The sequence below is a fragment of the Tetrao urogallus genome (genome assembly GCF_951394365.1).
Source record: "Tetrao urogallus genome assembly, chromosome: 18".
In the NCBI taxonomy this organism is placed as follows: Eukaryota; Metazoa; Chordata; class Aves; order Galliformes; family Phasianidae; genus Tetrao; species Tetrao urogallus.
In genome coordinates, this window is record NC_136831.1 from 3,456,494 (window position 1) to 3,479,796 (window position 23,303).

At 51.1% G+C, this 23,303-nt stretch overlaps 1 protein-coding gene across 2 annotated transcripts; it reads left to right on the forward strand.

Annotated features, from left to right (window-relative positions):
- Positions 1-1,705: 1,705 nt before the first annotated feature.
- On the forward strand, positions 1,706-22,800 carry AXIN2 (axin 2; the record flags this gene model as incomplete). 2 transcript variants are annotated; one of them, XM_079544484.1, is made up of 10 exons in its annotated part: positions 1,706-2,532; positions 7,771-7,911; positions 12,925-13,027; positions 14,980-15,120; positions 15,329-15,825; positions 15,966-16,148; positions 16,433-16,663; positions 17,272-17,367; positions 18,596-18,763; positions 22,674-22,800. In XM_079544484.1, the coding sequence occupies 10 exons, from the start codon at positions 1,706-1,708 to the stop codon at positions 22,798-22,800; spliced, it is 2,514 nt and encodes an 837-aa protein (XP_079400610.1). The 2 variants fall into 2 exon arrangements, with proteins under 2 accessions (XP_079400610.1, XP_079400611.1); XM_079544485.1 differs by lacking the exon at positions 15,966-16,148.
- Positions 22,801-23,303: the final 503 nt, after the last annotated feature.

A 23,303-nucleotide genomic window follows, 5' to 3' on the forward strand; every position in this document is an offset into this window, starting at 1 on the left:
TCCTCCTTATTTATATTCTTTTTTCTTTTCTTTTTTTTTTTTCTTTTTTTTTTTTTTGCTTTCCCCTGTGTTTGAGTACCGCCCTTTCAGGACCGCTCCGCCGGCCCCGCTTTGATGCGCCCAGCGCTGGCGGGGAGAGCCCGGAGCTGGGGGGGGGGGGGCGGCAGGGGCGGGGGGATCCGGCGAGGGAGGGAGGGATGGAGGGAGGCGGCGGGGCGGGGCCAACGCTTTTGTATTTAAAATAAATAAAATAAATATCCAGGGGAGGGCGAGGAGGGAGGTGCGGATCGCAGTGGGCTCCTTCCCTCGCAGCTTCCCCCCCCCCTCCCACCTTTCCCCCTCGATGCTCTCCGATGCGGTTACACCGCCGGGGAGAAGAGGAGGAGGAGGTGGAGGAGGAGGAGGAGGAGGAGGAGGAAGGCGCGGGGCAGCCCTGCGCGCTGCCGGCGGAGAGCGGCGGGGCCGCGGGCGCGCAGCAGCTCCAGGCACCGCGGTGAGTGGCAGCAGGGGATGGGGGGCAGCGGCTGCGCTCCCCGCGGGGTTTTATTTTATCGCTGGGCACGCAGATGGGTGATGATGATGATGATGATTTTAATCCTTGCTGTTTGGCGGTGTGCGGGCGCGGCCGGGGCTGCGCGCGGCCCGAAGTCGCTCCGGACTTTTCCCCCCCGCCCCGTCCCCTCCCTCCGTGCCCGCTCGGGCTCCTCGCTCTCCTCCCAACCCGTCGCCATTTCTGCAGCAGGTTTTTATTTATTAGCGCTGCTATTTCGCACTCCCGTTCCAACGCGGCCCAAGGGGGTCGGCGCCGCCCGGGGCTGCTCCCCCCTGTGTCTTCCCCCCCCCCCCCCCCCTCCGGTTCTTTGCTTTTTATTCCCCTCTTCCCGCAGTCGGTCCGATGTCTCCGGCCGGGCTGCCCGGCCCGGGATGCCCCGCTGCTCCCAGGTACGGCCGCCGTTCCCCATTGCTCCTTCCCCCCCTCCCCCACCCCCCCTTTTTTTTTTTTTTCTTGCCTTAAATATCCAATTTTTATGTATTTTGGGGGATGTGCCGCTGCTCCGCTTTCGGACTCCACGCAAACTACCGCAAAGCCCCATCTTCTCGCCGCCCCCCCCCCCCCCCCTCCCTCTCCGGTTCGGGATTGCCCCAGAACAGAGCGAGCGGTGCCCCCTCCGCGGGTGCGGCCCTAGGGGGGCTGCGGGGGTGGGGTGGGAGGCTGCCCGAGCCGTGGGGGGAGCGGAGTGTTTTTGGGGGGGGGGGAGAGGGGGGGGTGCTTAAAGTGAGCGGGGAGTTGAGCGGAGCGCTGCGCTCGGGTCGGGCTGCGGGGAGCGCCGCGCTGCCCTCCTTCCCTTTCTCTTTTCTTTTCTTTTTTTTTTTTTTTTTTTTTTTTCTTTTTTCTTTTTCTTTTTTTTTTTTTTTTTTTTTTTGTGAACGCGAAGAGTTGAAAAGCCTGTTTACTTTTTGCCTTTGATGTCGGGAGGATCTGGTTTTGATTAGATCAATACTCCTTTTTTCTCTCCCCCCCCCCCCCACTCGCCCCCACCCCCTCCTACCCCTCCCACCCCCCCCTCCTCCCCCTTTTTTTTTTTTTTTTTTTTCCCTTTTTTTTTTTTTTCCCCTTCCCAGAGAGGAGCCTCCCAGGATCCCCCGCTGACTCGAGCGAGCGGCACGCAGCTCCCGGAGCCTCCCGCAGCCCCGCTCCGGAGCCATGAGCAGCGCCGTGCTCCTCGCCCACCTCCCGGACCCCGGCAGCAGCTTCAGGGAGGACGCGCCCCGACCCCCGGTGCCGGGGGAGGAGGGAGAGGCACCGCCATGCCCGCAGCCCCACAGCTCCTTTCTCGCCAAAAGCCAAAGCTTCACGGCCATGCCGGTGCCCGCTGCCCCGCGGAGGAATGAGAACGGGCTGGGGGAGCCGGAGGGCAGCGCGTCCCCCGATTCCCCGCTGGCCCGTTGGACCAAATCCCTGCACTCCTTGTTGGGAGATCAAGATGGTGCCTATCTCTTTCGGACCTTCTTGGAAAGGGAAAAATGCGTGGATACCTTAGACTTCTGGTTTGCCTGCAATGGCTTCAGGCAGATGGACCTTAAGGATACCAAAACTTCAAGAGTAGCCAAAGCTATCTACAAAAGGTACATCGAGAACAACAGCATCGTCTCCAAGCAGCTCAAGCCTGCTACCAAGACCTACATAAGGGATAGCATCAAGAAGCAGCAGATAGATTCCATCATGTTTGATCAGGCACAGACTGAGATCCAGACTGTGATGGAGGAAAATGCGTACCAGATGTTTTTAACTTCTGATATATACCTCGAATACGTACGGAGCGGAGGAGAGAACCCCGCTTACATGAGCAGCAATGGGCTGGGGAGCTTAAAAGTTGTCTGTGGCTATCTGCCGACCTTGAACGAGGAGGAGGAATGGAGCTGCGCCGACTTCAAAAGCAAAATGCTGCCTTCAGTGGTTGGGCTGTCCAGCAAAACGCTGAGGGTTACGGCGAGCGTCAGAGCAACCGAGACATTGGAGAATGGCTACAGGTAAGGGGAGCTGGGAAACAGGCTGTGCTGGGATCTGGGGCTGCGTGTGGGGGAGGTGGGGGGGCTCAGGGGGATTTGGGGGCGTTGGGTTTTGGGTTTTTTTGTTGGTTTTTTTTTTTTTTTTTTTTTTTTTTTTTTTGCTCCCTCTGCGGAGGGAAAAGAAGAGGCTGTGCTCTTCGGCCCCATTGGCTCTTTCGGTTCGTATAGATCAAAAACTTCATGGCAACTATGTCCTCCGGACACGCGTTAATTATTGGTTCGACTTTCAAACCTATTAAGCACAGTGGTGGAGAGGATCATAGAGGCACATGAATAATGTAACCTGCCAGCTCCCCGACTTCCCCATCAGACAGGGCTTAACTCTGCTGGTTATGTGGGAAGCAATTGTGTGGTCGTGGAGCAGGAAACGTACGAGCTCATTACAGCCAACTGTGCAACTCGCTGAAAATCATCTTTTTGTTTTGGCTGTGTGATACGGAGCCTCTCTCGTTGCGTTGTGGTTGGCGTCGTGTCAGAGCCATTTGGGGTGGCTTTGGGCCAACGTATACAGAAGGATACTTAAAACGAAGTAGTTAAGGTCATAGGGGAAGCCCAGGTGTAGGGGAATAGCACACCTGGGTGCTGTCCTGCTGCGTGGTCCAAGCTGGGCCAAGGCTGTGGCTGTCTGATGGCACTGGAGGGGACGTGGCCTGTGCTGGGAGTGGCAGAGCCCTTGGCTGGGGGCAGTCTGCCCGCCGACCCCTCTGGTGTGTTGGTGATGGTGAGGAGAGGGACAGCCCTCTGCGAGCGAAGGGGGATGGGAAGGAGGCTCAGATGAGCGAATGATGAGTTGTATAATCCCCTGAAAATGTATTCTTTCCTCTCCCCACCCTTGCCATAAGCGTGGCTCGCTGAATCAGGGTTGAGAGGAGAGGGCTCTGCTGGCAGATGTGCGCTCCTGTCTGCGGGATGGGGAGTTTGGGTTTAGCTCTGGTAAGTGCCTGACATCTCGGTTAGGGGAATTTGGAGTGCTGTCTGTGATTCATGGACATCAAAGGGCAAAGCAGCGCAGCGGGGGAGGCAGTGCCGGAACGCTCCTCCTGCCCTGCGCCGAGCTGCCCGCTGTGGGGCTGTGCGGTGCCAGGCAGCCCGTGGGGCTCAGCCTCCTGCGTGCTGCGGGGTGATGCGGTTTGGTTTGGGATCTCTGCCCCTGCTGGAGGCAGAGAAGAGGTGATGGCCACTGGAGCGGTGCAGGATGGGGGGGGAAAACGCGTCTCATCCCGCTGTGGTTGTGCTGGGAAGCTGCTAAGGATGGGAGCTCTGGCTGGCAGCTGTGTGCGGGACTTGGGGTTTGGGGCTCTTCATCTCATGCCTCAGTGTTGCTGTCTGACAGTCTGCTGTTCTCCAGAGCCTGTTGTGACCTGCTGCCCTCTGCTTGCTTTCCAGGAGAGGATGTTGGGTGCTTTCATCTTGCAGGCTTTGTTGGTGTTTGGGGCTGGGGGGGCTCAGTGTGGTGTCCTACCAGAGCTGCAGGCCCTGCTGAAGCCCACATGCTCCAGGTCCACAAGAGCTCTTGCACAGCTGTGGCTGCTTCTCTGATTAGCACTTGTGGGCTTTTTCTTTTTTTCCTTCTTTTTGTTGGTCCCAGGATGAATGCAGCTTGCTCCTCACATGTCAGATCTGCCCTCCTAGGACGTTAGGTGGTGTGCTGTGCTTTGATCACCTCCTGTTAAATTTCCAGGAGCTTTTGCTCTCCATGGGGCCAAGAGATCTCAATGCAAAGAGAGAGAGGTCAAGCTGCGATGCTTCTCGGTCCCTCCCTGAGCTGCCCATTTGCAGAGCCACTTTTGTGTGTGTGTTTTAAGAGCATGTGGATGGGTTATCTCTCATCACTCAGCATTTAGGAAGGCGCTCAGGATTGGAGCTGAAGCTCCCACAAAGTCTTTCCTGGTGAGTGGCCAAACCACACCTCCCTCCTCATACATGCAATGGAATCAAAGAATTCCTGCCCTGGACCCAGCGTGCTACGATTTGGAAGCACTGTGCAGGCTCTTCCCACTTGGGTCTCAGTGGGACTGTTAGAGCAGAGCAGCATGGGGCTGAGTGCACCTGATCCAAGATTTGGGGCCAGGAGGCACCTGGAAATCCCAAGGCACGGAGTTGTGGCCAAAGCCATGGCACTCTGCGGGAAGCGTGTGGCTGAGCCTTCATCCCCAGCATCAGCACTGCTGAGCGTGCTGGACCTGGCCCCATTGTCTAGGAATCCCAGCCATTATTTATACGCCCTTCTAAGTTTATCACACATCAGTCTGTGTGCACAGAGCCACTCTCCTCTCCTGCCTTGTCAGTGCCACTGAAGTGGTGTTGGGAGCACGGTGGGCTCATCTGCCTCCCATTAGCCCTGCATTCATCAGCAGTGCTGGCTCCGAGGCTTCCTGCCCTTTGAACGCCGCGCCGGTGGAGCTGTTGTGTGCAAAGTTATTGGAACTGAGTTTGGCTTCAATTATCAAAGTAAATGATGCCATTGTAAAGTTATGCTCGAAGCAGTGTTCTACAATTAGAGTATGGAAGCTGTGATTAACATAGTTTTCTTAAAATATGTTTCTCCCCCCCCCCCATGTTTGTACATTTTTTTTCTTTTTGCCTTTAAGCTTGTGAGTGCCCTATGATGTTTGTCCCAAGAAGGTACTTAATGAGGTTCAGTTCTGCCTCAAAATGCTCCTGGTAGATTTTCTCTTCTCTCTGTGGTTTGAAGTGCCAGAATGCTCTTATTTTGAAAAAGCACAGTTTGGCAATAAAAAAAACACACTTGCAATGGCCCTCTGGTAGTAGGGGATGCAACCAGGAGCCCCTGGAATCATAACGGCCCTGAGCTCTGATACACCAATGGCCTAACGGGGCAGAGAGAGTTGCATGCTGTGTGTCGTTGCATCCAGATAAGAACAGTCTGAGAAACATCAAGTGTTCTCCTTAAAGCTCCAAAGCAACTGCTGCCTGACAGCTGGAGAGCTGCACGTGGAGCTGGGGCTGCATTGGAGCCCACTGCTTCCACAGCAGTTCCAGCCCCTGCAGGCAGCGTGGTGCAGCTGGGGGCAGTTCCTGCAGCCAGGTGGTCATGTGAAAATAGAACAATTAATAAAAAGGGAATGTGGAAAATGAGCAGGGGCTGTTGCGCTTGAAGTTTGTGGAGTGGGGGCTTGCTTTAAAGATAGGTGAACTTTGGGGGTTTTTCATCAGTGAGGCTTCGGTGGGGGAAGCGGTGCTGCAGACTGGGGAAGAGGAGTGAGTTCTGGCTTCACTTTCTCTAATTATATCTTTCCGAACACCGTTTGGACACACCTCCTCACCCTGCTCTGTGTTCATAAGCAGCTGCTGCCTCCACCCCCAGCACAGCCTCTCTAGCAATCTGCTGGGAGAGTGCAGGAATGTGACCCTCCTGGGGCAGCTGGGGAGGGCTGTGCGCCTGGACCCCAGTGCATCCCGATCCAGGACCCTGGAGCATCCCACCCCACTGAGCCCTGTGGTCCTCGTGTGTGCTCTTAAGACCCGTGATGGTTTCGAATCAGAGTTAGGAAAGAGCTGCATCCCTTGCACAATCCCCTGGAAGCCCACCAAGGACCCACGCAGTGTCACAGGGACTTCACATCCCTCTGAATCACAGCAGAAGGCTGCATGCGTTTAGCAAACTCCTTTGTAGTAATAGTGGGATAACTTAGCTTTCACCCACATGTGGAATTAATTTATCTTTGAAGATTTAACTTCTTTCCTGTGGCATTCCTCACTATCTCATTTTTTTGCAGCTATATGTTTTCTAACATCTTGATCTCCCCATCAGCAGTGCCTTGGCCTCCCTTGGAAAGGAATGCGGCCCTGGCTGGGCTGAGTACCTGCAGCAGCCCCAGCCCTGCACCTCATACCAGAGAGGCCCAGCTTCTCCCCTTCTTTTTTTTTTTTTTTTTTTCCCCTCTCTTTTTTTCTTTTCCTTTTTTTTTTTTTTTAATAACTTTTTTTTTTTTTCCTCCCTTCTTTTTTCTTGCTTTGTTTTTAATCCAAGCTCTGTAAAAAGGCCCCGTTTCCCCATGCTGCAAGGGAGGGGTGCACAGCAGTGGGGCAGCTGCTGCCCCCTATTAGGGTCGCTCTGTTGCATCCCACCGCTCCCCCCAGCCCTGCTGTGGGGGTGGGGACCTTGAAAGCCCATTAAAAAACCTGCCGAGCCTGCTGGCACATTCCTTAGGCCCCCAAGTCCTGGGTAAGTGGCCCTAATTATTAAAATCAGCAGTCCTTATCAGATGACAAGGCCCTTTGCTTTGATATACAAACGCAGAAGCTTAACAACCCCATCTTCCCTCTCAGGGGAACAAAATGTGCACCTTAACACACAGCTTTCAAACCTCCCTGCATAATCCCCTTATCGCCTGCCAAGATAGGGGATTGATCCCAGCTGAGTTGGAGGTTCCCTGCTCAGTGACCCCATCGCAGCTCCCAGCATTGCCTGCGGATGGGTGGTGGGGACGGCTCAGCCATCCAGGCTGGGCTCAGGTTTTGCTTCTTCAGATGAAGCTGTTCCCTTCCAGCTGCCACCTGCAGCTGCTCCTGCCCTCGTGCCTTCCTCCCGCCTCACCCAGCCCGAAGCACAAGAAATCCCATGCTGTTCAGTGAGGAGGTTCACCCTGAAGATGAGGCTCTGTGGTGCCAGGAAGGTGGCACCTCTCTCTGGGGGGCCTGGGACAGCAGGTTGCAGCCGTGATGTGTGGGGGTCCTGCTTAGCAATGCCAGGCAGTTCTCTTGGTTCAGATACACAGATAGCATAACTTCTCTCAAAGGTGCCTTGCCTCTTCTCTTCGGAGTAGGTTTAAGCATTTATGAGCTGGTCCTCAGTAGGACTCGAGCTATGAACTTCTTGATCCGGTGCTTGCTGGTGGCAGAGCTCCTGCTGGCTTCAGCAGTACAGCACCAGGCTCTTAGAACCAAGGTTCTAAAGGTATCAAAATGCCCTGGGGCGCCTCCTGGGGTTTTCTGAGCTGTGTGTCCTTTGCCAATAGCCACATCTTTAATGTTGGGCTGTTGGGCAGCATGGTTTGGACAGCATGCCCTGCTCGTGGCCTTGTTGCTGGCAGGGAGCTGGTGTGAGCAGTGGGTGGTTGGTGCTTCTCAAGGGATGTACTGGGTTCCCACAAGGAGAGTGCTAGAGCTAAGCTCACGTGCTGTGCTCCAGCCCAAGCCTGGCTGATAACTGGGTTCTTGTTTGCTTATCTCTAGGTCCTTCAAGAGGAATGATCCTGTTAACCCCTACCACGTGAGTTCTGGCTATGTCTTCGCCCCAGCAACCAGCGCCAACGACAGTGAAATATCCAGTGATGCCCTGACAGATGACTCCATGTCGATGACAGACAGCAGTGTGTAAGTACCCTGTGCTGGCCGGGTCCTTTTTGGGGTGCACCATCTCCAATTGGCTGTACTGATGCTCTGCAGGTAGCTGTGGGCCCAGCCAAACCCAGAGGGCAGCCAGGCTTGGTGGCCTCGTTCTGTGTGCCGTTGCCGTAGGTATCGGATGGAAGGAGGTGATGAACCCCTCTGTTGGCACTTTGCAGCTGAGCAAACGTGTTTTCCCCTATGCTAATAGTACTGCCTGACTAACCCAAGGAGCAATCTCCCTGTGCCTTTTGTCTTAAGGCCAGGCTTCCTTAACTAGTTATCAGTCATCAAAGAGGAGGAGATTACTTCCTGTAGGAAGCACTTTCTGTAATTAAGGTTCATCGGTAATGTCAGAATGTACATTAATAGGGCCAGTGACCTGAAGGGGCAAATAGCTGCTGAGCTGGTGTGGCTGGGGCAGCCTTCAAAGAACCTTTTGAACGGGACTGCCTGGATCAGGTCTGAATGTGTTAGGAGCACAGGGAGGAGATGGTTTTGTGGCAGGATCTGTTTTTTCCTCCTCACCACTGAGCAGTGTGCAGAGTTTGAGTGTTCTCCCACAGTCTTCCTACCCCAGCAGAAGGGAAACGGTGTTTTTGTGTCTGGAGGTAGGGGAGTCAGCAGGACTCACGTAGTGCTCTGAAGGACCACTTTCTTCTACTGGTTAGGAGGCAGATGTTTCTGTTTGTGTCCCATGATCCTCACTTAAATGCAGATCCTCCAGAAACAGCCTGTCAGATAACAGTGCTGTGTTCCAGGTCTGCATCCCAGAGCTGAACCTTCCCCTGTGCCTATCGGATGTGGCAGTGATTCCTGTGTACTCGGAGAGATTTGCACGCTGTTTTTTCAGTTGACAGTGCTGCATGATGATGCACAATGGAAAACAGGATTTACCAAAAATCCTTGATGCGTAAACAAAAGCTTTTTATTTGGCTTTTTTTTTTCTTAATACACAAGTGTGTTTTGAACTGATATTACAGAAAAAAATAGTTTGTTGTCCCACCAGATTCCCTTATTGAACAATATTGGCATTAAATAAAAGAGCTGAATCATAGGGTGACTTCTTTATTTCTTCTTACTGGCTCTGGTTGTATGTGATCATGTGTCAACAGAGCATTCATTGGGTTAGTCATTTCTGGACCAGTGTAGGGTCACTTGGGATTCACAGGGCTAGGATTATACCCTCTCTTCACAGCAATGCCAATTGTAGGCCTTATACAGATGAGAGCACTGAGTGAGAAATAAAGTGCATGGTGGATGAAAGGCTTAACTGAATCGCTTTCAGCCCATTGTTAGTCCAGGGGAGCTTAGCGGGGATAAGAGGGTAGCAGCCCGCTTTGAAATTTCCTTGAACAAGTGAATAGGAGCTCCCCATAAAGCAGCGCATGAAAGGAGCCTGCCTGTTTTTTCCTGCCATAACAATGGCCCGTGCAGGCTGTGAGAGTTTGGGGAAGCTTGGCTGATTAAACTGCCCGCAGCTCCAGGTTGGGGGGCGGCTGGGGGCTTGGAGCGCGCATCCGCTGCGGTGCTGCTCCATCCGGGGATGGCACGGCCACGCCAGGGTGGTTGCATGGTGGAGGTGGGAGCCGTGAGTTGGTGCTTGAGGAGGCACGGCTGAAGTTGAGGCTGACGGGCAAGTTTCTTTATGGAGAGTTTGGAGGTTGGCAGGAGGAGCTTTGGGGTGAGCCGGCACCGACGGAGCCCCGCGGTGCTGTGCTGTGCTGGGAGCTCTGCTGCGCCTCGACGGGGGCCCTGGTTTTGTTCTGTGTCATCAGTGAGAATGCAAATGAGTTCTTTCGGCTCGTATTGGTATCAAGTGGAGAGGAAAAACTTGTTCTGGAAAAGTCTGTCAGACGTTGCTGCAGAAGTCAGGTTTGTCCAAAGGAATCTCAACGTGAACTGCGCTGGACTTGGGAGAGGGGGCTCCCAGCAGCACACGGGCGGCCTTGGTGCTCTGTGCTGGAGCAGCCTGTGTGTGTTTTGTAATGGTCACAAAGCATCATGCAAATTTCTATTTCCATTTCTTGATTGGTGGGGGAGAGGAAAGGGGATTTTTTTTTTTTATTTGCTTATATCTTATTTATGGATTTACTTTGGACACAGGGGAATGCTGCTGAGCAAACTTCAAATATTACCTTATCTTACAAACCAGGCTTTTGATGTTGGCAAGATCAGAGGCTTGTTTCAGAGCCGTTGCCAAATGAAGATGGGAGTGAATGCATATGCGCATGAGTCTGATATTTCAAAGCAGCAGTAAAACTACATTCAGGTTAGGTCAGGCACATCTGAGTCAAAAGGCTAAGATAATTGGCTCAGCTTAAATGGCAGCTGACTGGGTAGAAGACTTCAAGCTAGTGTTTCCCCCAGAAACAGATTGGCCTAGCCCCAGCCTGGTTAGCTGAGGTGTTTATAATTAAACTCTACTATTTAGTGCTAAACCTTGCAGTTCTTCAGCCTACAGCTTTTAATGGCCAAGAAAGTGAGCGCAAAAGTTTGCTGCTGGGGTGCAGGGAGAGGTTGCATCGAGGGGAGCACTTTTTCACTTGGGTTGACCCTAAGCCTATGCTCTGTGCTGGAACCTCTGACCAAGCACATTTTCATTTTAAAGGCTTTCTCCTCATCATGGTTGGGGTCTATTTCAGCATCAGGGGTTTGTGCCCCACAGTATCTCCTGCTGTAGTGAGCCTGGCTCCACTCCATCCATCTGTCCCTGCTGCAGGGGGTGACCATGCTTCGTTCAGCTCCTCCTCCCTTCTCACCCAGTATTGTCCATTTTCCTCCCAGTCACACTGGCTATGAAAGTCCCCCCCCTCATTCTGCAGGCTGGCTTTCCTGAGCAGTACTGCTGCCTTCTCATCACAGTGAAATACGTGTTTTTTTTCTTTAATTCTGCACTTTGTTACAAGTTGTAAAACTCTTCTGACAAGGCAGGGCTGTAAAAGCAGGGAGCAGGAGGGTTGATCTGGGCTCTGCAGTCAGAGGAAGTTTAGGAGGAAGGAGTGGCCTTCATAGTAACCTGAACAAGGGCAAATCTTAAATCAAGAGAGGAGCTGTGCTCTTGGGTCAGCTTCTGCAAGACATTGCTTTTCCTTTTCAAGCCACATCGCCTGGCTTGGCTGCAAGGACAGCATAAGTCAGTTGCTCCTGTTCTGTTGCTTGTCCTGGGGCATCCTGCTGGGCAGGGATGGTCCCAAAGCATGGGGACACCCTGCAGGGATGGCTGATGGCCGCAGTGTTAGTCTGGGGACAGCATCTCTCTTGCAGGCTGGAGCGAGGTGGGAGCTACCCACACCCTCTGCTCATGTCCTTGTGTGCCCCATGCTGAGTGCAGCCCTTGTGCCCCCCCCCCTGCTCCTCCCCATCTGGCCTCTTGGACTGCTGCTGGTAGAAGACACCTCTTCTTGCATTGATTGTTAACAGAATTTGGCCTCTATGTACGGATGCATGGCTTGTGTGCATGATGGCATTTTTACTTACCTTTAGAATGTCTGTTTCACTCCTTACTTCCTAAAGTGATGCTTTTCCCTAAAAGACCCTAATCTCAGTGAAGCTGCAGTGAGCATATGTCTCCCTGAAAGTGCAGATGATTTGTCCTTCACTCAGGATTTGCTCTCTCAGTCATTTCTCCAGCCCCATGCAGGTACTTCAGGTGTCCTTCAGGACACTTGAGGGCCACCAGTGGCCATGGTTCACTGCTTCCCTGCAAAGCACTCTGCAGCCCTGTGTCGTGCAGTGGGGACAGTGAGCTCCTGTATGTCATACACGTCCATGGGCTGCATCTGGAAGAGGCTGATGGTCACCTTGAGGCACTGGGGACTGTTACAGTCCCAGTATGCTCTCTGTCATTATCAGTATATTTCCAAGTTTATGGGGATGGGATTGCTCTGCTCTTTCACTCTGGGTTTTGCAGCTTAGTTTCGCTCATTAAAACAGTCACTTATTATTAATAGTGACTGAAAGCTTGGCTCTGGTCTTCCCAGAGGCCTGAAGCAGCGCGCTTCAAACTGTGAGCAGGAGGTGACATGGGTGACACTGTGCCACCTTGGCTTTTTGGAGCTATTTTCTCTGCTCAGCAGATGAGTAAGGTGTGGGGGCAGATGGATGAAAGGGACTGGACCAGAGATCAAAGTTTCTCAGCAAGTCTGAGAGAAGGGGTGGAATCAGACATTCAGGACTTCCAGGCACGCTCTTCCTGTTGTCCCCGCTCTCTATGGAAGGCTCTTTAATCCCAGTGGGGTAATTTTTTTGCATGGCCAGGTGAGAACACCCCGCATAGTCTTGAGCCAGCGTTGCAGTGTGCCGTTATTACTGGATCTCTTCTCTTGGGTTCTTGGCAAGGGGCTGGCATGGCTAACAGGAACAGTGTTGTGCCTGAAGTTGGAGGCCCACATTTGCTTGTCCCTTGCTGTGCCTACCCTCAGGGCAGGAGGACTGTGTCAGAGCTCAAGCAGGGCCCTAGGGATGGGGAGCAGTTTTTTGATGGCCATTCATCATCAGCTCCTTCCTTCTTGACTCCATAAGTGCCAGTGTCCTATAGGATGTTTCTGAGCAGGAAGAAAGTTGTGATCTCAGAGAGCTTAAATAAGTGGTGAAAAATGCAACGAAGCCAAAGGGCAAAAGCAGAAAGCTGTCAATGGAAGGGCCATTCTATAAGATGCCCCATGAGTAAAGCTAATGGGATTTTCTGGGCGTCTTCTCACACAGAGTTGCCTTCAGCTTGCTTTTTAGCTTTTACTTAATTACTGCTCATCCATGTGGATGGTGACGGGCCCCTCCCAAGCCGCCAGATGTTGGAGGCTTATCCTGGCTCCAGGTGACATCTAGAGTGCTCAAGATGTCTGAGAACGTGGGCCTGCAGCATGCTTGGGTTATTTTGGAGGTGATGAAGAACTGGTTTGAGTAGAGCACAAGGTGGCTGTGTGGAGCTGCGTGTGACTGATCTGTGCCTCCCTCTGGATGGGAAGCCCCAGCTGACAGTGACCTCTTTTCCATGTGCAGAGATGGGATCCCCCCGTACAGAATTGGGAGCAAGAAGCAGCTCCAGAGAGAGATGCATCGCAGCGTTAAGGCCAACGGTCAAGTTTCGCTACCTCATTTTCCGGTAAGTTCAGGTGGGAGCTGCAGGGTCTGGGTTGGAGTCAGGACATTTTGTGGGGGGATGGAGCAGGGGAGAAGTGATTCCATCCTTACCACGGTGCCTGAGCTTTCCTGAAAAGCTGCTGGGTGCCAAGTGGGAGCCACGTGCTCTGAGCATCCTTGCAGAAACCCACGTAGTCATGTCTGGTCTTTCCTTGAAGGCCAAGTGCTAATTAGGGCTCATTGATGACCCTAAATTTGGCGTCCTGGCTTAATTCAAGCAGGGATGCTCAGGTTAGGTCCAGCAGAGCCTTTCTTGGCTGCAGGTGCAGCAGCCAGGCACAGCCTTGACACCTCTGTGCCACACAGAGCGACTTCACCTCATGCACATCATTACCCTCAGCCTTCAAAGCCCACTGTTTGTAAGCTGGCAGGAAGCAGGCTCTCCCAAAAGAGAAACATTTGCAGCAAATATGTGCCTCCAGAACTCTTGCTGCTGTACTTTGAGGGGATCCAGTTTGTGGAGTAGCCTTGCTCTCGAAAATTAACTCACTGACTTGCTAATTCTGTTGACTTGCAGACTCCTGATTCCTGCAGTGAATAAACTGTTTACACAGACAAGTATAAACTCATCTTGTCTTGAGATTAATATGCTAAAATTCCTCTTTCTGCTGTCTTAAGCAGCAAGAAATCATAGATGATGTTTCTGGTGGGGAGGGTGGGGGGGGTAGTTTATGTGGCTTTTCTTTTTGGTATTTTTTTCCCTTCTTCCATAAAGAAAGTTCTATAGCCTGAGCTTGTAAATTAGATTATTTTGTCCCAGGGCGTGCAAATCGACTTTCTCTGTAAGGCAGTGCTTTGATCAGGGACTGAATAGAGCCAGCTTGTGTAAGAGTGACAATTTCCAGCAGAGTGGCCTTTTTCTACCCTCACATCATTTCTGGAGCTAAGTGGTTGCCGGAGAGAGGCCCCACCTCATCTGGTGGTTAGGATGTGAAAGAGTTGGCAGTTCAGCTTTCTGCTTTCAAAAAAAAAAGGGGGTGGGGGGGGGGGGGAAGAGAGTGAAAGTGGGGGTGAGGGGGAGTGGAGTGGGGCTGCGTGGGGGTGGCGGGAAGGAGGGCAGAGTCAGGTGGATGCTTTCTTTCTCCCTTTTTCTTTTTTTTTTCCACTCTTCACACCCCCCACCCCCCCGTTTGTCTGCCATGTTTGCTTCTTTTGGCAGAAATTCTCGTTTTGCCTTTTTATATTCTGCACTTGATTTGGAGATGTTCCCTTTTTCCCTTGATAGATCTGCTTGAGGCAGCCAAGCTCAGCAGTGTAGCACCGCTAGCCTGCAGCAGCTTTCTTCATTTTCTGTACAAAGAGATGGAGAGGGGGGGGAAGAGATCTAGGACACTGTTGAGACAACACTACCTCAAAGGTGCCCAGTGTGTAGCCAGGAAATAAATTACCAGCACTTCTCTGATCTGCAACCGTTTGACTTTTTTTTTTTTTTTTCTTTCCCTTTTTCTCCCCCATCTTATTTTTTTTAATTTCCAACTCCTTTCTGTTTATACTCACTTTATTCCTTGAGTTAAAGTCTCTCCCTCCCACCTCAGAGGTTTTTTTTTTTTTTTTTCCTTTTTTTTTCCTTTTTTTTTTTTTTTCTTTTTTGATGTTTGACAACAGTCTTTGAAGATTTTCTACTTCAGAGTAGCTACTGATGGGCTGGTTGTACTACAGAGAGAACAAGCGGGGTTCCTCAGAGTGCGACCAACTGCTCCTGCCGAAGGCAAACGCTGGTGGGGAGGATGTCACTCCATGAGGCCACAGCACTAGCTCATAAAAATCCAGAGCAGACCATGCCTAGTTGCGGTCGTCTTTTCATCCAAACATGGAGACACAACAAGCGTAGCGGGGCCGGCGATGCCGCTCCGGCTAAGCGCCCTGCACTGCCTGCTAAACATGCCTTGTGCCTTCTGTCCCCGCTCCTTGTAGAGGACCCACCGCCTTCCCAAGGAGATGACCCCGGTGGAGCCGGCTGCCTTTGCTGCGGAGCTCATTTCCCGGCTGGAGAAGCTGAAGCAGGAGCAAGAAACCATGGACAGTCTGGAGGAGAGGCTGCAGCAAATCAAGGAGGTAGGAGGAGGAGGATTAGCCCTGCCGGGGCTGGGCAGAGCTCCCTGCACGCTCTGGGCTGGGGGGGCAGAGGGGCTGCATACTGCCCACGCTGAGGGCTAGGAGTACAGGGAGGAATGTGGCTCTTGTACTGGGTGAGCTGTGGGGGCACACCCTCACCAGCTGCCCGTCCCTTTGCATCTATTTCTTATTCTTATTTTTCTTCCAGGATGAGGAGAAGGAAGGCTTGGAGCTCCCTGCCAGCCTGCAAAGCGGTCGGGAGATGGTGAACCCCCAGCACCAGCAGCACCCGCTCTCGCTCCTGCCATCTGGCAGCTATGAGGAGGACCCCCAGGCCATCCTGGATGAGCACCTCTCCCGTGTGCTGAAGACCCCCGGCTGCCAGTCGCCTGGCATGGGCCGGCACAGCCCCCGCGCCCGCTCCCCTGACCACCTGCTGGGGGGCAAGCTGCAGCCCAGCACCGCCTCACCAGCCGCCTGCGCCCTCCTGGGTAAGGGATTTATCACCAAGCAGACCACCAAGCATGTCCACCACCACTATATCCACCATCATGCCGTGCCCAAGACGAAGGAGCAGATCGAGGCGGAGGCGGCGCAGCGGGTGCAGTGCTGCTGCCCGGCAGGCAGCGACTACTACTGCTTCTCCAAGTGCAAGGGCCACACGAAAGGCGCTGACCCACCTCTCCCTCCACTGGAGCCCTTTGGGTAAGCCACGAGCCTTTCTGCATTGCACCCACCCAAACCCACCAGCTCGCTGCAACGGGGCTGTATGAGGCTGGGTGGTGGGGCAGCACAGGGGACTAATCGCAGGCTAATGGTGGGCTCTGTCCCCTTCTCGCCATCAGCAGGACAGGCACGCTGACCAAGAGGCCGGGCCGAGGAGTGGAGAGCATCACCCTGCTGCCCGGGGACGGAGGGCTGCCTGGCCCCAGTGGGGTGCAGCTACCTGGCGGTGAGGCAGACCGGGCGCAGAACGTCTGGCAGTGGATGCTGGAGAGCGAGAGACAAAATAAGCACAAGCCCCATAGGTAAATACGCAGCTGTCTACAGCAATATCGCTCCCGGTAAATATTTATATATTACATGGGCTGTCTATTTTTACAATCGCTAAAAACAAATGAGACTCTTTGGTCCTCTGGTTTAATATAAAAGCTGTTCCGCAGAACCAGAAAAACCACAAAAATGTCATGTTTTTGGCAATAAACCTCCTTTCATGTTATGACAGACTTTTGAGAGGGAGCGAGCAGAATAGGAGCTGCTATTAAAGTCATATTTTCCAGCTTTTCTAACCCGACTTCCTCCCCTCCCCAAGCACACAAAGCACAAAGAAGGCCTACGGCTCCGACTTCGCCAAGGGGGCTCCCGGCGAGCGCCCCGGCCGCCACCACCCCTGGGGGCCCAGCAGCCACCCGCGCGGGGCGCAGCCTGCCCACCCCTTCATCCAGGACCCCGCCATGCCCCCGCTCACCCCGCCCAACACCCTCGCCCAGTTGGAGGAAGCGTGCCGCCGGCTCGCCGAAGTCTCCAAGCCTCAGAAGCAACGGTAAGGGCGGTGGGAGGGATGGCTGGGTGCTGGGATGTGGGAGCTGCGTGGGTTTGTGCAAAGAAGGAGCCTCAGCCGGGGCTGGTTGCTGGCTGTCGGGTTGTGCTCTTCTTCAGACAGGTGGAGGCTGAGGGCTGGTAGGGCTGTAGCAGGCATGGATGGCATCTTCCTCCCGTTGTCGGTAGAGGTCCAGGTCAGGGATGGGGCCGGACCATAGGGCTGCATGACTGCACAGCTTGGCCAGGCCCCAGGGATGAGCCTCCTTATTCCAACCCCACCCTACCCCAGTACAAATAGTTTGAATCGTAGAGTATTACTTCCACTCTTTTGATGGCTGTAATTTGCCCATTTTTCCTCTGGGATGGACTCCAGCTACACACCAAGTGGAGAGCTGGGCTGGTTATCATTCATTTGGGCACGGAACGATCATTAGCTCAGAGTATTTTTAATTCTTCCTTTGATTGTTTACAACACGTGCAGGTTGATACAAAATGCCACTTAACAATCCGCAGGAGATTCCAATTAGGAGGATCGTATTTCAACAATTGGAAAAACGTATCTTTGTTTCTTTTCCTTCTCCTCCCCCATGTGTCCCCCTCCAACTCCAGATGCTCAACCTCAAATCAGCAGAGGGATCGAAACCACTCCACTGCTGTACAGGGGGGAAACACCCCTTTTTGCAATGCAAGTCTAACGACAGAAGAGTGAGTATTGCATGCACATAAGAGGATTGGGAAATATGCATGTATAGTAATAATTATATTTTCATTAAATGGATTGTGCTTTGAAAAAGCAGGAAATTTTTATATCTGAAGTTTAGTCTTTTAAACATTCTTCTTGAAGAAAGAACAAAACATTTTCAAATCTTGTCTCCGGCTCTTTTTAACTTGCATTCCTGTAAAGTGGACAAAGATTGGATTAGTCTAATTACAGGATGGTTCTTTTAACAAGAAATCTGCTACAGAGAGGTCTAAAATGGCCTAAATAATTAAAGTTTTCTTTCTTACCCTCTTCATCTTAAGCAATGAGTAATGTTTGAAGTCCAGACTGAGCCACCTGACTAGAGCCTTTCATTTTTAATTGGTTGACCTTAAGTCCACCAGCTGTCTTTGCTAGCAGCTTTTTTTCTGAAGCCACTCTACAAAGACTTAGAACAAATTAGGAAGACTAAATTACTGTGGACTAACACTTTTTGACCTTTTGACATGCCAAGTGTACATTGCCTCAGAAGCAGTTGTAGGTTTGGCTGCATGGCATTCACCAGAGCGTTGCCATTTTGCTGTGCAATATTGTTTTAATTATTCCTTAAGAAGTGTTCCTTATTTCAAATGACAAGATGCAGTTAATTTTATCCCTGCTGCTCATGGGTGAAAATAAGCTCACCTGTGTTCCTCAGGTGCCTTGGTTGGCAGTATTTGGCTCTGTTAGCTGCTGTTGGCTGCAGGTAGATCTGTGCATTAGGAGGAGGCTTGTCAGATGCTTTGTATGAAGGCAGATTGATTGTTAATGAAACTCAGATATGTTCAGTGCTCTGGTCTGGGATGTGGGTGAGCCCTGTGCACGCTCATGTGGCCATCAGTCCTGCTGCCTGGTGTTCCAGCAAGTTCCTCCCCTCCGTCCCTTCATTCTCCCATCCAAATGGGGCTGAGCCTCCACTGCCCAGATGCACCCTGAGGCTGGGCACTTTGTGATGCTGATACTTTCACCATCAAAGCGACCAGGAGCTGCTGTCAGAGCCCAGCATCCCACAGGGCTAAGTGCTGTGCAAACACAGCATGACAAATTCACTTGGAGTGCAGGAATATCTGACTTTCAGGTCACACCCACTGTATTTCTGACCAGTGCTACATGTCGGCTGAGCGCCGTGAAGCTGCCTGTTCTCAGATGGAAAAATAGAGTTTTTGTGTGTTGTGTTTTGTTTTTGTTTCACAGCCACAAAGAGCCAAAGAAACTCCCTGTTGTTCACACCTCTCAGTCTAGTGAGTTGGTTGTCACCTATTTTTTTTGCGGAGAAGAAATTCCCTACAGGAGGATGTTAAAGGCCCAGAGCCTGACACTTGGGCACTTTAAAGAACAGCTGAGCAAAAAGGGAAATTACAGGTAAGAATCTTTGCAGTTCTTTCATGTACTGAAATAAGACAAAAGGATCAGCAGATCTTTTTGCAGAGCTACCCGCAATGACATGCTTACAACCATCACCTTTTGGAGGCTGTTGATGTTTTTCCCACTCAAACCAAGTGCAACTTGGGGGCAGAGCAGCAGGCACAGTGCCATCTGTGCCCCACCAGTCCTGGTGGTTGTTTGAACAGTGTTGCCATAAATCCGATAGGTGTGAGGTTGAGATGCTGCATGGGACTGGGCACGTAGCTGAGGTGTAGGGCAGTTTGCTTCAGCTGTTGAAAAGATTTTTCTCTTTGTTAGGGGGAAAAAAACTCTGCCTAGTAGGGAAAAATCCGCCAGTGATACTGGGTTCCTCCTCAAGCACCAGCAAAACCCCACGTATCTGGTTGCCAGGGCCCAGTTTAGCCAGTTTGCTGCTTCCTTGCTCTTCCTGTTCCCATGGCCGTGTCTTTGTTGGCTGCTTTTGCTTTACTCTCCCAGTGGATTCGGGTGCAAGTGGGATCATCTGTCTGCCACTTCTCCTTCAGGCTGAGCAGGGGGGAAAGGTCCAGCTTGAAGGATTGCATTTGCACTGAATTTGGCACTTCTTCAAAGAGCCAGGCAGCCTGCCCTGTAACTGGCAGCCTCCCATTTAACTTCCAAATGGTCATTTTGTTTTGTTAAGAGGACTTTCCAGCTGGTGCACCATGGCTGGCTTGTCTCTAGCATTGGAAATTCCACCTATGCGGATCAGAACTCACCCCAGGGAGCTCTCGGGCTGAAGGATGCTAATCCAGGGTCTGTCTCTGGATGCCACCCAGTGGGGCTGGGGCTGAAATATTGCCAGTCCTGCCCAAAAAGCCATCTTTGCAGCCCGCCCAGCTGCCATCAGATGGCAGCAACCTGCAAATACACCCAACCTGGATACCCTCCAGGAGAGCTTCTGGTGTTACTTTCACCCCTGTGCCATTTTTCAGCTTGCAGAGCCTCTCCTGGCCCACCACGCACCCGTTCACACTGCAAACACAGGTGCAACCCCACAGCCCAGTTGCAGCCCAGTTTCCTGAGCCTTGCTGTGATTTGCTGCTGCTTTATTCTCCTGCCCCCCCCAAAAAATCTTTTTTTTTTCCAATGTTTGCTTTAGTAGCAATTTTTGTGCGATGACTGAGTGCTATAGCAGGATACTGGAACCTCTGTGGCCTGAAAGCCCCTCCAGGTGCAATTATTTGTGTCTTGTCAGACTGTAATTACTTTAGAAAATGTTTTTAAGTGACTGACAAGGATGAAACAATGTTTTGCTTAGATCTCACCCCTTTACACCTGGGTAAAGACAATACTGAAATTTATAAAAGGAACTTGGGTACGTGCCCAGTATTTTATCTCGCACAGACACAAGGTGAAACTAATTACACAAATGTGTGTACCTCCAGGGAATCATTTTGATCTAAGCTTTGACTTTTGGCTGGACTTTGAGTGAAACTGCGGGTGACCTTCAGGGAAGAAGGCCGCAGTGCCCGGAGTGGTGTGTGTGTTAGGGGAGGCACTAACTAGGCCGCTTTGGTCACATCTGGCATTGATTTCTTTTTAAGGCACATTTAATAAGCATGTCTTTGAAGCCTTTGCCTTTCATTTAATGCACAAAGACATGCATAAATGCTCGACTCTCCAAATTCTTTATTGATTGAATCAGTTTGCGAGGCGGGTACTTCAGGCCCTGCTCTTCCCTGCTCTCAGAGCTGTGCCCGCTGGCCATGGGGCAGCCCCACAACCCTCACTGCTTTGCTCCTCCCAGCCCCAAAAACGAAGGCATCGAGCCGCGATTGAACGCTGATGGCGTTAACAAAAAACAAACATACACACACACACAAAAACTGGGTGGTGTCGGGTAATCTTAACGTGGCAGAGGTTCAAAACAGAGCAGTAACGCCAGGCCTGCTCGGCTCTATTGGTACCAGATGTCCAAAAAGGAGGGGAGGAATAAAAAAATAAAAATAAAAAAAAAGCAAAGCTTGCCACATAAAATATGTTTCAATGGAAAGCCCATTTCTGAGCAAATAAGAGCCCAGCGCCTTGTTTGAAGATGGTGTGGGGGAGGATTTTGCTTTGCCTCCTCTTCTTTTTTTTTTTTAATATTTTTTTTTTTCTCCTTTTCTCTGTGAAATAAGGTTGTAATTATGTAAAAGGTCACAGCATGTTTTCTCCAATAAAAATGTTGTAAACACAGCCAGCGTTTGGGCCTGGGGAGGAAGTCATTGGGAAGAGCGGCTGTTATCTGCGGAGGGGCGGAGAAGGGGAAAGGAAAGAGAAAGTTCTTTGTAATTCATTCAAACTTTCCCTGTTTTGGGTTTTGTTTCAAGCCTGCTGGCCTGGGGAATTGTGGCCTTGACCTGCGGCGTTAACAGGGTGGGAGCTGTGCCATGGCCGCCAGCAAGCACAGCCTGGGAGGATGTGAAGATGTTTTCCTTGCTGAACCATTAAGGACACAACATGTGGCAGTTTGGCTTGGAATGACTTGACTAACATAAACCCTAAACGCACCTTGACTAAACGGAGCTGCTTCAGTCTCTTGAACCAAGAAGCCGGCCTGTAGCCCCCTACCAAAACAACTCCAGCATATCCTAGAAATAGATAGATTTGAAAGCCAGCGATGCTGGTGATTTTTAAAAATGCATAATACGACCATCGCTACTTCACACCCAGATTATACGAGCATGCCTTGGATGCCTTGGCTTTTCAGTTTCGGTAGTAAAAGGGAGCTTGATTTCCTCTCCCTTTTTGCAACCTCCTTCTCCCACCCAGCAGCCATCCACCACCCTCAGGCACCGACTTTTTTTTTTGTGATCCATCTGATGGAGGTTTTTCCGTTTCTGGGGAAGAGATGGCAAAGCAGGCATGGCTGAGGAGGTGCGCGGCGGCAGACGGACAGGCTCCCTAAATGCTACCCCTCTGAATGGAAGCCCTTCATTTCTGCATATGCAATTAAGCAGCCTTAGAAGGAAGAAAGCTAGAAACGGGATAAAAGGAACCTTTAATCAAGAAGCTGAACGGTCTAATTCAGGATAATAGAGGGGTCCTTACTGTTTGACACAGGAGGGGTGGGGGTACTTTTTGTCTCTGGGAGCATTGGTTTCATGATCTAATGACCCAGAGCAAAAGAGAAGGAATGCAGGACACTGCTACTTGACCTTCCCGTGTCACATCTTGCAGGCTAGACCGGGGGTTGCTCTTTGCATGTGACCGCTACCAAGCGTCAGGAAGCAAATACAGTAGTTTCAGTCATTTAAAATGGAGATGTGAATTAGGCATTTTGTTGCTTCTAATGGGAAGCTCCCAGTTTTGCTGTAGAAGTACCACAGGGTTTCAGCTTCTGCTTTGCAGGAAGCTGGGAAGGCTTTCCTTTAATCCGTCTGTGTGCCTAAAAAGCCTCTCCTTTTAATAACAGTTGCTAATTTTAATGTTGGGCCTCCGCTTTGAAACAAGAAAACACATGAAAGAAAGAAGGTGGGGAGAGAGGGGAACCTTAAGAACGCTGTGCTTTGAAATTGTATTTATTTATTCTTTCAAATAAGATATTTGACCAGAATTCGCTGCGCTTTCTAATTTTCTTTACTGCTGAGGATATCCCCTGCCAAGGCGTGTGGGTTACTCACAGTGCTGCACAAGCTGTTGTCTCTGCTCCTTCCATCCCAGCACTGTCCCATTGCTGTCCCATTGCCATCCCACTGCGTGGCCCTGCGGTGCCAGCGGTGCTTTCATATGGAACCAGCCCCAAGCTTTTCCTGGCCACGCTGGGAACTGAAGTAGTGTCCTAGGAGAGAGAGATTGGAAACGTAGTGGTTTAAAGAACTGCCAAAGCATCCTTTACTTTACCTTTTGATTTTTAACTGTGTTTTAATTCTCCTCGCCACAGATACTACTTCAAAAAGGCAAGCGACGAGTTTGACTGCGGTGCAGTGTTTGAAGAGATCTGGGAAGACGAAACAATTCTGCCCATGTACGAAGGAAGGATTCTTGGGAAAGTAGAAAGGATCGATTGATGGCATCTGTGTTTCTTGAGAAAATTTAAGCTAGGAAAAAAAAAAAAAAAAGCCTTTGGACACACAACAGTAGTGATGACAAGGAAAAAGAAAAAAAGTTCTGAAGGAAAGTTTTGAACCAATGAAGAAAAAAGTGAAGTCTATGAAGACTTTGCTGAATTAGCCTTAGAGGAAAAAATGGCATTTATTATTCATGAGTTGGGTACTGAGATGATAAAAAACCCCGTACTATTTATTAAAAACATGACCACTGTTGGCTATTGGAGATGCAGACCGTGTTTGAGAGACTTCCATACATAATATATGATTTCCCGGGGATCTGAAATCTACGGACTAAGAGAAACTATGTATAGCTTACCTTAACAGTAATCCTTATTGATATTTATTGAACAGTCTGTTTTCCCTTAAGTCCAGTTTTTGGATATGCTGCTTTAACAATGGAGAAGAGAGAGGGGCTGGGAAGTGGCGTGATGGGAGGAAGGATGATTTTATTTTTTTATGCT